At 37.8% G+C, this 13,759-nt stretch overlaps 1 protein-coding gene across 1 annotated transcript in view; it reads left to right on the top strand.

Annotated features, from left to right (window-relative positions):
- Positions 1–13,759, top strand: part of CNTN1 (contactin 1) — a gene marked incomplete at both ends in the record, with an annotated part of 143,184 nt that overhangs the window by 50,059 nt on the left and 79,366 nt on the right. The window contains 2 exon segments of the mRNA XM_080363601.1: positions 3,084–3,098; positions 3,102–3,213. Of these exon segments, the coding sequence (XP_080219727.1) occupies positions 3,084–3,098; positions 3,102–3,213 (127 nt within the window).

Raw genomic sequence — 13,759 nt, forward strand, 5'->3', positions numbered from 1 at the left:
TGTGAGAAAAGAACAATGTGCTGTGCACACTAAGAAGAGTGTGTGTGGGCATGCAACCACTCTATGCTTTTACAGGGGAGAAAAGTGAGTTGTACTGATGACCGTTCTTTTGTTCAGGAATTATTTTCACTTAGGCAGCGATATCCTTCTCCCTCTGTGAAGAAAAAGGAGTTGAGAGCTGTGAAGCAAAAGAGGCGGCAGATGATGCTGTGTGAGCTCTGCAGCCCTCAGCGCTGCCTCCGGCCCCAGTGCCACTGCCTCAGATACGGCCGGACTCATCCTTGGGCAGCCGGGTGGTAAAATCCTGTACAGCCACACCACTTCAGACGTACAGACAGTAATCTGTGTGCTGTCTCATCTCATAGCAGGCAGTTCTGCCAAAATTCAGCAGAGCGATGTGAAACAGCCTCACTTCTTGTCCGCAAGCTGAGATAAATCAGGAGGGATGGATGTGCTATATATACAGAACCCACTCAACCGAAAGAAGTGAGAGCAAGGAAAGTATTTTAATCCTGGCAGGGAGGATATTTTTGTATCTGAATAAAATGAAGTATTTATAACATTTACTGACACAATTTTTATTTACTGTAATCTGAGCCGGTGTTCAAACCATTTTTCCCTGAGCCAACAGAAAGGAATTTTTGAGAGCTAGAGGGCAAGATAACTTTCCAAAATCAAACCTGGATTCTGCAAAAGAGAAGGAAGAGGAATCTTCTGTCTGCAGTGGTGCCTGTGATGTTAGAGGGAGAACACAGGTTTACTCTTAACAGTTTCATCTATCAATACATTTGAACACCATTATTGTCAGTATGAGTGACTGGGTAATTACCGTTGTTCCCAACAGAGTTGCTGTTTCATTGCTGTTTAATTATGTGCATTATGTCAGTGTAACTATGCAATTTAATTCATGTCACTTGGAAATAAGTGTTCCAGGCAAGGCAGTGTCAAAACACAAGAAGCTTCATAGCCAGGATATGGTTGCTGGAAAAGTATACAAAGTCGTTTGTATACTTTTGTATTAGCCTAGCACTGTCTTTTTTGAGGAGTCATATAGACACAGTAGTTCATACCTTGATCATTTAAGGTAGATGCCTGAAATAGTTATCAATATGCTTTATGTGACAGAGTCTGAAGAAACCTTAGTGTCAACAGAAGCGGGAGAGTAAAGTTGTTTAGTAAATGGATCCAGCTACAGTAAGCATATGGATTGTTACCAATAGAAGAGCCTTTTTCCAGGGAATATTTCTAAATAAATTTAGGTTCTGGGGATCACCTTTTAGCTCTTCTGTGTGTTTTGCTGAGCACTGTTTTCACGTAACAGCCATGATTTTAGTGTCATGGCAACTAATGCAGTTTTGACCTGTTTGTTAAAGATTTCATCTGTTAAGAAAATGAAAAATGTGAAGTGCCACAGCTGCTGTAATTTCTAAACCAAAACGATTCTCTTGTGATATCTCTTGCCATTTTCCTACACTATGTAATAAAACACCCCATGAAACTCTCCTCTGAGGAAAGCTCGCTAAGGCATGTTCAGGTATCTTCTTGGCAGATATCTTCCCAGCATCTTCTTAGCGTCTTAGTCTTCTTACCATTATTCTGAGGAAGAAGGGACAAATGTAAGGCCCCAATAGCTGAGACATGTTCTTGCCACCTCAAGGAGAGACATGGGACATGTAGACTGGGACAGGCCTGTCCAGCAGCAGCTCAAACAGAAGCTCTCTGTTCATCAGAGCAGCATTTATCCCCAGTATACACAAGGAGTCAGATATATTTGTATATGTGCTTGGAAATTCAAAACTGCCAATTCCTTGCTGTTGGAGCTGGGAAACTGGGCAGCTTCAAACCAAGATCTAAAACATTTGGATTTTGGAAAAAGAAAACAATTTGGTAAAAATTTTGACCTGGAAAGAGCAAGGGTCTTGGTAACAGGTAGAAGCCACTATTGGAGTCATTGGTGCTTGGCATGGGAAGCTGGATACAGTAGCATCGTGATCCTGCAAAAAGTGACAATGCCACCTTAGCATGCAAACTTGTCCTAGGATGCACATTACTGAAGGGCATCCAAGTATGTATAAGCATATTTTATAATAAAATATTAATAAAATGGATATGCTGAGAGGAATGAATAGTATCAGTGTGTGCCTAAGATACAACTCTAAGTTTTGTGTGAAGGTCATAACTTAACCAGTGCTACCGCAGAACCAATCAAGAGAAGAAGGATGAACAAGATGTGATGAATGTAAAGGATACGTTTGTGTATTCATAGCAAACAATCCATTAAACAAAACAGAAAATTGCATGCTGCAAGCATGATGACGCATTGCCCTAAAGAAATAGATAACAGCCACCAGCGAGAAACAAAAAATTAGCAAAGTATTCTGATTGAAAGAAGTAAAAAATGTTATAGAAGTATTCTGAAAAATGTACCTAAAGTCTTAGAGTATTAAAAAGAAGCTGCATGTTTCTTTAGCTTGGTTCTAATATATATACAGGCAGAGTTTCTAAAACTTCAATTTTTTATGAGAAAACTCATAAAAATTAATACTGACTTTCCAGAGGATCTTGAATTGTATGTTAAAAGTTTAAAAGGAATGATATACTATACAAAATCAATTAATCCTGAAGGAGATTAATGTACTCAGCTTTCACTGTGATTTTCTTTTTAGACTTTGAAATATATTTATTGAAATGGAGGATAGAATGTGGACTTTCCTTATTTTATTGCAAACCATGTACTATTTTAATATTTCTTATTGTGTGAAGTGTTCTCAGAGAGAGGATCTAGATCCAGTCCAAAGCATAATTTTGGTTTAGGAAGATGAGTCTAAAATATGATGCTCAGTATTAACATTTACTGTATTACTTACTGTCACCAGAAAAACTGAACTCTTCCATGCAATGTTCTCTCTGAGTAGCAGATATGGTTAATTTGATCCAGGAAATTTGATAATGCATTCATTATTCTAAAGACTCCATCCTATATCAGCTCTTGAGTTTAGACAGATAATATGGTAAGTTAAATGTTATATGAGATGAAGCTTTATGTCAGAATTATTCACCCCTTTTTCTTTCTCTCTGACCAGGTATTTTTAGCTCTCTGAATGCTGGCGTTGCAAGGCACAATTCCTTTTGAGATAATCACTGAACAGAAGATAACCATGTGGCTCTTCATCTATCATCTTATTACACCCTGTCTTGTCTCTGGCCTGGCAGGTAAGATGACCTCCCATGTCAATTCATTTAACTAACTTTTCAGTTTTATGCATTTCAAGGTCAATTATGCTGTTTGTATGGCTTTAGTTTATTTCTCCAAATATGAAGAATTACTAAATGTGAGTAATGCAGCTGTAAGGAACCATACTTACTACAATAGAAGCCATAATTCAGAGCTTGAAAGAATACAGATCACATTTGTTTTTGTCTGTTCTAATTCAGTATACAGAACTATTTCTCTAGATTCTTTAAATATGTATCAACCATCTATTTGTGCATAAATGATCAGCATGTTTAGAAGAATTGAAATATGCCCACAAGAAGAGACAGGGAACACAAAATTCTGTAATAATGCTGCCATCTAAAATTCATGGAATTCATAAAATCCTTCCAGCACAATATAGTGGTAGTTTTCATAATATGGTGGAGAAATGCTGCATATACAGACTTTAATTATAAATTACAAATGGTAAAACTTTTCATAAATAGAAATGGGTCCATACATATTAAGCATTCAGGAATCGTATTTCTAACATCTGAAATTACAGAGATATTTGCAACTGAAATTTTGGTTCAGGTCTAAGAGATGGAAGGAGCTCTTTAGAAAATAAAAATTCAGGCTTGAAATCTAGTTCATACTCCAACCATTCTAAACAACTTCGAGATTTGGAAAGCTTATTTCAGACATCCATAACAATTCAAATGAATGCTGGTTTTAATTGATATGATGAATGGTTTTGCCAGCATAAACAGAGCTCTTCTCAAGAAAGAAAACATTTTGCTTATGTACAACCTGCATGAACTGAGATCTGTGCATGTGAAAAGCGGTATAATACAATTTTGGATATGTGAAATTTTGACTGAGGTTTGAGAAATTCAAATATTGTGTACTAAGGATTCAGTTATTTTCAAAGTAGCTTTTAGATCCTTCCCTACTTAGAGAGGAAAGTTATTCATAAAGCTAATTCTAGTACATTTTGTAAAACACTCTTATGTTTCTCTGGGTTCTTTATATAATTAATGAGTCCTTAACTGAAATTAGCTGTTCATAGTCTTGCTTAATCTGGCCTCCTGTTTCAGGCATTGCTTCAATTTCAATACCATGAGACCATATTGTTTATACAATTGAGACAAAAAATCTGATTAATATGGTGGTGTAAACTCATTGCCTTTAAGAAATTACTCCACAGGTCACAGAAATTATTTTTGGTTTAGTGAGAACATTATTTTATTCTATGAAGGATTTGAACTCAGTTCTTGACTCCATACTGACACTTAAAAGACCTTTAAAATGTTGTGATCTCTTACTTACAATTTATTTATTATGTGTTTCAAGAGCATTTTCTTTGTTAAGATGTGAGAGTTGCTGATGGCACCAAAATTAAAAGTTTAAATTCATCACTTTAATTTAATGCTGTGATTTTCCTGAAAAAGGAGGTTGTCAGCTCCCATAAGTAATGTTACATATGTGATTTCACTCTGGATGTGGTGACATCAAACAAAATTATTAGCTGCAGTAGCCAAGCAAGTCCTGGACATTGGTTGATAAAAAAGTTGAGTGAATCACTTAAAACAAATGTTCAGTAGACTTCCTGATAGACAAGGCCAGATGATTATGGGATCAAGCTGGAACACAAGAGGTTCCACTTAAATGTGAGAAAAAACTTCTTCTCACTAAGGGTGACAGAGCACTGGAACAGGCTGCCCAGGGAGGTTGTGGAGTCTCCTTCTCTGGAGACATTCAAAACCCACCTGGACATGTTCCTGTGCGACCTCACCTAGGCGTTCCTGCTCCAGCAGGGGGATTGGACTAGATGATCTTTTGAGGTCCCTTCCAATCCCAAACATACTGTGATACTGTGATTAAAATGCTATTAATTGTGTATTATGCACATTGCATTTGTGCCCAGAAACCAGAAATCTTGGCACCAGAATGCACCTTCCGGCAGGTGCCTTAGGATGACATGGGAGGATTGTGTGCTGTGAGGGTCACAAGTAAGTGACATAGGAAGAACAAAAATGGGTGTCAGGATATTGCATGCAGTTTGAGTATGCATCAATATATTCATAGCAGTGTTTGTCTGATCGCTTGAGTATAATTGGCCATGTTAGGCTGTGACTCAGGTAAGACTAACAGGAGCCATTGGCATGAAGGGGTTTGATAGGGTTCTAACAGTGCTCTTCCCAGTTCAAAGAAGCTTCCTAACTTGTATTCTCATATGCAATAAATCCAGTACTTGCATGTATTTTTCACCAAAAGCCAAAGGTAACATCCACCATTGTCTCTAAAGATATGGCACTATCCTCCAATGTGGAAGATTGATAGTATAATGCGATCAGAGGAAGTTCATTATTTCCAGTATATTATTGTTGAGTAGTGCACACACCTTCTGCTCTTGGACCTGCATAAATAGTTAGGTTTACATAAATAGTTAAGAATACATTTGAGTTGAGAGGAAGCCTGTTTCTGTCATCTAGGGGTTGTGGTGCACTTCTGGATTATATAAATCTGATGTTGCAGTCTTTGCTCTGCCCCAGCACTTGAATCTTGCTGGAGGGTTTCTTATTTCAAAGGAGTCCTAGAGCCGCTGCCAGTTAGTCTTAGCAAATTTTCCTCTTCAATATATTGCTTGGCAATAAAAATGTCACAGAAAACAGAAAATACGTAGCTTGAGTAACCAAGATAAAATGTAAGGGGTTGATTGGGAGTGTTCACAATATGGTTAAGAAGTGAAAGATACTGTAGAGAAAAAAGGAGCATAGCTAAGATGATCAGGTCAAGTTTTAGGAGGTGTTCTTGCATACAAGATACTATCAAGGGAAATGCTGGCAATGTCAACAGTAATGGAGAATGTGGGACAGTTTCAGAGTAAAGATCATGAGTTCTCATTTCAATAATATGACCAAGGGCCAGAGTGAAGACACAAGTTAGCTGGGAACAGATATTGAAAGCAGAATATTAAAAACCTGCTTTGGCACTTTTAACAAACGTGGAGGTTTTTTGATATATATTTGGCTCATCTTGCCTCCCGTGGTGCTGGACTCACATTTCTAGGTGGTTCTACCATGTAAGTTGCCTGTGGACAAACTGATCTGTGACTCTGGAGCCACCAGTCAAGGTTTTTTGCAACCCATGGTGCCTAAACAGGCCTCCTATATTAACTGCTTTGGAGCCAGGAAACCGCTAGCTTCCAGGGTCCATGTCCTTTGAGGTGTCCCAATGTATGGTCTGTCCCAAGTTCAAAGATATCAGCCAAAAAGCCTGAAAGTATTGAGAATTCATGTGTTTGGTTGATCCTTGAGAGCTTCTAGAATTACCCGCTAGAAGTATTTGGGAAGCAAGGAACTAGGAGGCTGAAAACCTGAAAGCTGTGCTGCCTTGAGATGTTCAGAATTTGGCCTGAATGGGCGACAGTTTGACACTCTTTAATCTAATGTCTTGGTTTTGACTAAAACAGGACCAGTTCTCTTTTAGTAATTTTCCTTTTGGTTAAGTTTCTTCTAAATATCTGCATTTTCTATAGTTAACTACATATTTTTTCAGCCAATGTCTACTTCCAGAACTGGTAGCACCTGCTTTTTACCATTTTACTGAGCCTAGGGTAGAAACCTTATGCACGAAAGGCCTGTGTTTATACTTTTTACTATAGTAGCCAAGGTGACTGGTGGATCTCTTATGTTCCACAGGTGAAGGGTCATAAAAGGGGTCATACCTGTGGGAAGAGAGAACAGAACGGGTGACCCAAATTCGACCAGTGAGCTATTCCATCCCATACACATCATACTTAGTTTAAAACGAAGGGATCATGAGGGTCTCGCTCTCTTCTTCCATGGCCAGCATCCAAGGAGGACTCTGCCTGTTCTTCTCCTTCCGATCCTGATCCAAATCCATTCACTCCAGAATCCAGTTCCCTTTTCCTACTAACTCCAGTCCAGGATTTCTCAGTGCCCACCCTGCAGTGTCAGCACAGCCATTCCAGGGCTGTCACTGGGGTAGCTCAATATTGGTTTTGTATATTTCACATAATTTCTATTATCATTAGCATTCTTAGTAAAGCTGGTTTAATTTTCCAACCCATAAGTCTCTCTTCTTTTTCCTCCTTTCCCTGGTGGGGAGGGTGGGAGTTAATAGAGAGCATCTGTCATTCCATTTAGTTGCCAGCCTGCCTTAGATGATGGCAGATAAGGATTTTTACCTGTTGTCAGATAGATCATTTTGCCTGCTGCAGGATTTATTTTTAAATATATTTTTTCCCAAACTGAGATACATATTTTTTAGAAATTTGGAAGTTTACCTTGGAATAAAACACGAGTTTTAGCCAGTTCTGTTTTGTGGTAATCAAAAGCAGAAGCTGAGAATTGTTACAATGACCAGCCATATCAGTGGGGAATGTGCACTTACTTGACTGAAGGGAAGCAAACATTGCACGAAACACATCAGAAGTTTTGGCAGAGATCATCTTCTGCAATGAGACAGGAGTAATATATATTTTCCAGTAGTGCTTGAAATGTAGTCTTGCAGATATAAATTGATGAAAAAGCTGTAAGTAATTTGGTCTTTTGCTTACTGATAGAACAGTTGTAATAAGAGTTGCTTTTCAGAATGCACTTTGAGCAGTGCAAGGCAAATGAGAGCAGCAAATCATTCCTTAGGGAACATTGCGATGATTGTCAGTACACTGCCAAAAAAGTTATTTCATGCCTATTACTGGTAAAGTTTGGCTCTTCTCCTCTTTCCCGTGACATCTGGGCTCTCTGCAACATACTTCTAAGTTGCCCTTGATGTCCCATTAAATCCATATCCTTTTACTAAGTCTGAATTTTAGACTTTCCTTCCATCTAGAACATCCCATATAAATCAATGAACCAGAGTTGGTTGGGATAATAACCTTACTCCAAAAGTATAAAAGTCTGCTTCAGCAACAATTTTGCTTTGTTTGTTTCACCAAAAGACATATTAAAAGCTGCAAACGCCCTGTATTCTGTTGCGCTTAATGAATACTTGATTACATTTGGCCATAGGAGGAATCAATAGCAAAAAAAAAAAAAACATTACTCTGTTCCTCTGATATTTTATTTCTAATCAAACTGTTTTACTTTTTACCTTGGGATTTCCAAAGGCAGCTTGTCACTCTAGCAGCTATTTTGGTTTGTGCAAAATGAGCCGATAGTCCATTTATGATGAAAAATGTCCAAAGCACTTCTGCTATTTAAGGGAACCTAATGCCTTATTTTCAAAAATCACTAGGACCCCAAGCTTTAGTGAAAGGTAGTAAAGCCAGAAAGCTGGTAAGACATGGGGCTTCTGAGTGCAGTTATTTTGGTGTGTACATGAGGAGGCAATCAGACAGCCTGCAGAATTTCTGAGCACTTTGGTGATGTTTCATACACACTTTGAAGGCTCATGTGGGGCGATTGTGCAGAGCAGCTACTGCTCTTCACCTTCATTCCTAATTTGCCGAGAACTGGCTTTCCCATGAGATCAACATGTTCAGCTCTTGAATCACTTTTTAAGTAACACATTTTTAGGGAAGAATCACCTAAATGATTTAAGAATCTGACAGGCAAATATGAGTAAGTTTGAAAGTGCTGTGCTTGGCACTGGCTGGCATTCCCCTTGGCAGCCTGAGAAGACAAGCAAATTATACCCTGCCATTCTTACACATAAGTGGAGAAACTTGCCAAGGGTTGGAGCTTTTCATACTTGAAATTCTTGTAAAGGGAAAACTACATAATTAATTACGTGTCTTTTCAAGGATTTTACTGACACGTGTGAGGTAGGAGTAATTCTCCTGATCTTTTCGGCTCAGAAAAGTAGAGGCAGCCTTGCCAAAGACAATCTAACCCTTTCATATAATATGAAGTGGGACTGCTTGAGTGCTTACTTTTTCTGTTTGAGTGCTGCCTGGTTCTTGGTAACTGATGTCCCTTTAGCATTTTGCTGCCTTACACTGGTACTTCTCCTTCAGGATGACAGAATCTTCTTTCTAGGCCGTGAAATTCTACATCATGAGTTTTGTGGATGTGAACATGTTGCTGCTTCAGCGCATAAGCTTCTCATGAATGCTGCATGCAATTTTGCCCACTTGATTATGAGAGAAGTAAAAAAAATCCAACCCCCAAATCTTAAATTATATATAACCTGGATTTGCTCTGAAACAGTAGTTTCAAAAAGACATTTTCTTAGCTGAGGGCCAGAATCTACCTTATTTAAAGCTTTTTACCACAACACGTCATTATTCATAATTGTTGAAGAGAGATAAGCATTTTCTTCTAAAATACAAAGTGGGTGAATATACTTAAAACTTATTTATCTTGTCTGCTGTGTCCCTGCTTGGATCTTAGAAGACCATTTTCCTGCTTCTCCAGAGTGTCTGACTTTGTCAGTAAATAATGTGTTTTGTGATCATAACGTTCAGAAACCTGGAAGTACCATGTTAACCTTCCTGTGAGCCTGGTAGAGATATTTTAGCTTATTCCCAGACCATCTTGTTTCTGAGTATGAGCTTCTTAGATACTTGTATGTCCCCATTTCTGTGACATATTGCTAACAGTATGAGATATACTTCTAAATATCAAATGGTTTCTAGGCTTGCAATGCCGATATGGCACCTGATGACTTAGTGACTGTTAAAATAATGAATGAGTCCATGGCTCTTCTGTTCATTACCCATTGGCATTCAAGGTTAATCTAGCCATGTGCTGTGTCAACAGTTCTTTGTCCCTCTCTCATGTGAAAATATGTAAAAGGATACAAGACTGCCAGGTAGATCAATACTGATGAGTGATACCAAATGATTTGAGCAACCATCTTTAGCAGTGTTAAATGTCAGGGAAATTGAGAGGTGTACAGGAAGCAGGAACAGAAAAGAGGAGGAAAAGGCTCATTAGAAAAATAAGGATGCTAATTAAAACAATTCCTTGTCAGTGTGCAGTGGAGTGATGGGGTGTTAAGGTTTTACACCTGGTTTAGCTTCTTTCTGACACTGACCTTGGGAAAACTTTTCAGTGCGATTTACTGTTGACATTCACATTACAATTTGTGCTGTTTTTAGAATCCAGTTGATTCTTGTCCAGAAAAGGACCTGAACTTGTGCTTAACATTGTGTTCATAAGTAAAGTTATTGTTTTGCCTCAAATTATGTGCTTAAATTTTGTAATGGATTGAATTCCTGAAATAATATGAGAGGCTTTTAATGAACTTAAATAAGTACTTTAAATGCTGTCTCTTTATTATTTGCTTTAAGCAAACAGTATTAGCATTTTATCCTTCCTAAAGATGAAGGTGAAGATCTTACTATTTCCATCAGAAGCCCTGTTAGCCATTGCTTAGTAAAACTGTTACCATTTTTCTTTGAAAATATATTTTCATTACAACAGAATGATTAGAAACTTATTCATTAAAATCCTACTGCTAACCTTCTTACAATTATCTTCAAAATGAAATGGTTTATGCACAGATATTCTGAAAGTAAAATTAATATTATTTTGCCCTTTTTAAAGCAAAACATTTTTGTTGTTGTTGAAGTATGCAATCTGTAGGTCTTGAAGATCACTCAGATCTTTCCTCCATTTATTTTTTTATCACTCCCTTTTAGTATATGGACGTTTGGTCTTCTGGTCATGGAGCATGGAATTTTTTTACTATGCAGTTGAATGCATGTACAGAAGTGTCTGAAGGATCAAGGCCTTAGATTATACCTGCTGTAGTTTCTGAACATATGAATTCATAGGCATATTATAGCCCTGCATGTTTTACTGCTAGCCCTTCACTCTGTTTCAGTGATATCCATCATAATTTCTCAGTTCTTTTGCATATGGTACCTTACACACTAATATTTTTCTCTTTGATGCGTACAAGTTGTTCCTCCTGTGTAAAGCACCTTTAAAATGCTGCTGGATCTGTGAGCCCTTCCAGAAGCCCAAGTGTCCTAAGCAGTTGTTAAGGCAACAGTTACTCCATTTTGTTTAGTCAGCTATTTCCCTTATTAAGATTCAATTACTTCTCCTTTTTGTGTGTTTTAATTTAAGGATTTAGTGAGATTAAAGACATTTTAGAACAAATAAGGCACATATACAAGTAGGCATCCATTAAAAATCTCTTGTACGTTTCACAGTATGTGAATCATTTGAGTGAAGTGACTTGATCTTACATTTGACTTCCAGTTAAAACCACTTTCCCAAGAAATTGCCACATAACTATATATCCACCATTTCTGACGTATCACTTGAAATATATAACTTTTTTTAAAAATTGACGAAGCATTAATAACTTTTTAAATAAGGATGGAGTTAAAAGATTTTTTTTCACTCCTATGTGAAGAATATTTCACAGCTGCTGCATGGAATGTAGATTATAACTACCCTGAAAAACAACATGAAAAGCTATATCTTGTAAAGAATGTAGAAAATGAAGACTTGCTTGAAATCATTCTATCAAATTAGAAAGGGAGAGTAAATGTTAATTTATAACATTTTTGCTTATTCTCTTACTATCCATATGAAAGAATGATGCACAAGTGTCCTGACATGGTCTACTGACCTGTCTTTGTGAGACATCAGTAAAAGAGACTTACAGTAAAATTACAGTATACTATTCCCTTTGAGAATTTTCTGGTTTTCTACCTTTCTGTACTCAGATTAGAAAGAAAACTGATTATGCAAAATATGAGAATAAATATGTTGAAAAGACAGGTAGGATGAATAATTTAATTAAATAAATGGCAGGAATGATCCACCTCAGGTTTGCTACAAAATAATGTCTCAGATCAGGTATAAAGTTACTCACTGTGTGCATGTGGCAACTGTCCATGAGCAGAAGAATATAGATATATTTGAATTAAGGTGGTAGTTAAAAGTTAACTGTGAAGTAGTGTGTAAATATTAGTAGCTGCATCTACCAGTAAGCATAGTGGTCTTTTTTTCCCTTTTCCAAATGTTCTTCCATGTGACACAGAAGTTCTGATCAAGATCGTCAGCCCCCTCCTCCTTAGTGTGTGTTCGCTGCCTGTGTGACACACCAGCCAGGTTATTCCCAGTGCTGAAAGTAGCAGCAAAAGTTGGAGGAAATGTGTAGTGCTGGGTTTGCTGTGCTGCAACCTGCTCCTTTAACCTGGTGTCCTGGAAAACACTGCACCCACGGCCAATTCTCACCTCATCGGTGCAATCCAGGCAATTCTGAACTCTCTGAAGCTCTCCAAGTGTAGAGCTGGTAGAAAAAAAAAAGAGAAGATCATGTCTGAACCTAGAAAGAGTCGTAAAAAATTGGTGGTGGTGGTGAAGAGTCTGACTCGGTTAAATGAAGTACTGCACACAGGTGGGATGTCCTCCTGCAGCCACTGTGAGCCAGGTTCCTGGAGTTACCATTTTCTTGGCTCCGTTTTAAAATATAAAGCTGCATCCAGCTTCACACATACTCGTTTGTCATATCTAATGCCATATTTAATCTGAGCACTAAATTCTGCTTCATCAATGGATTTAGAAAAGCTCCCCAGACTTTACAATCCCATGAAGACAGATACCTAAAGAGGCAGTAGTTTCATCCCAGAAACTTAATAGATTAAACTCACACTTTGAGATTTATCATTTATAGATTCAATATGGTATCTGTGCTGGCAGTAAATAATATGTAGAGGTATTACATCAAAAAAATGTTTGGAAAGTTTGCAAAAGGAACTGATGAGTTGTCTGGCATCGTGGAAATTATGCTGCTGTATATCAACAAAATCACTATTTCAATACGTTTCTCTATAAGGTTCATGGAAAAAAAGTGTCAAGTTCTATGGCATCCACTAGAGAATGTTCAATTTTGGCTAAGAAGGAACAGGAGGTACATTGTCGTTTTTAGTGCTGGTGCTACAGCTGCCTCAAAAGGTTCAGCTCTAGGGGGAGGGTTGGGGTCTGGCTTCAGTGCCATGAGCAGCCTTCGGCTGGTGGGCTCAGCCCAGAGGCTCCAGCTCATGTTGCACAGCTACGGTCAGGTAAATCCAGATTCTCTTATGAAAGATTTATCACACTTTGTTTTACCATCTAAGGGTTAAGTATATGCTGTAGGTTTCAGCTTTCTCTGTAGCTGATGAAGAGAGAATGGGATACCCAAATTACCGGCTGGAAATGCTTGTCTGACCCATATAATGAAAGCCCATATGAATAGTTCGGACAAAATCCGTAATTTTTAAAATTACATGAGATAAATCCCACACTTTAAGTCAAGAGTCTCACTCTGAGTTTATAGTACACAATAGAGTAACCAAGAAAGAAAGAAAGAGAGAGAGAGAGACAGAGAGAAGGAATTATTATTCTTGCTATCACTTCATTTATTGAACTTTACCTCCTCTGTGTCATCTCATTATGGTTTGAGATCCTGGAGTGCTGCAAGTCTGAGATAGTGGTGTCTCTTATCTATAAGAAAAGCCTATTAAAGCATTTTATGTTCCATGATTTGTCACACATATAAAATAACCCCTAAAAACATATGCAGTACATGCAGTCTGCAGCTGAGAATGAGTAAGATGAAAGTAAACAATTAGATTTTATTTAATTTTCC

This window comes from Nesoenas mayeri, assembly GCF_963082525.1.
Source record: "Nesoenas mayeri genome assembly, chromosome: 1".
In the NCBI taxonomy this organism is placed as follows: Eukaryota; Metazoa; Chordata; class Aves; order Columbiformes; family Columbidae; genus Nesoenas; species Nesoenas mayeri.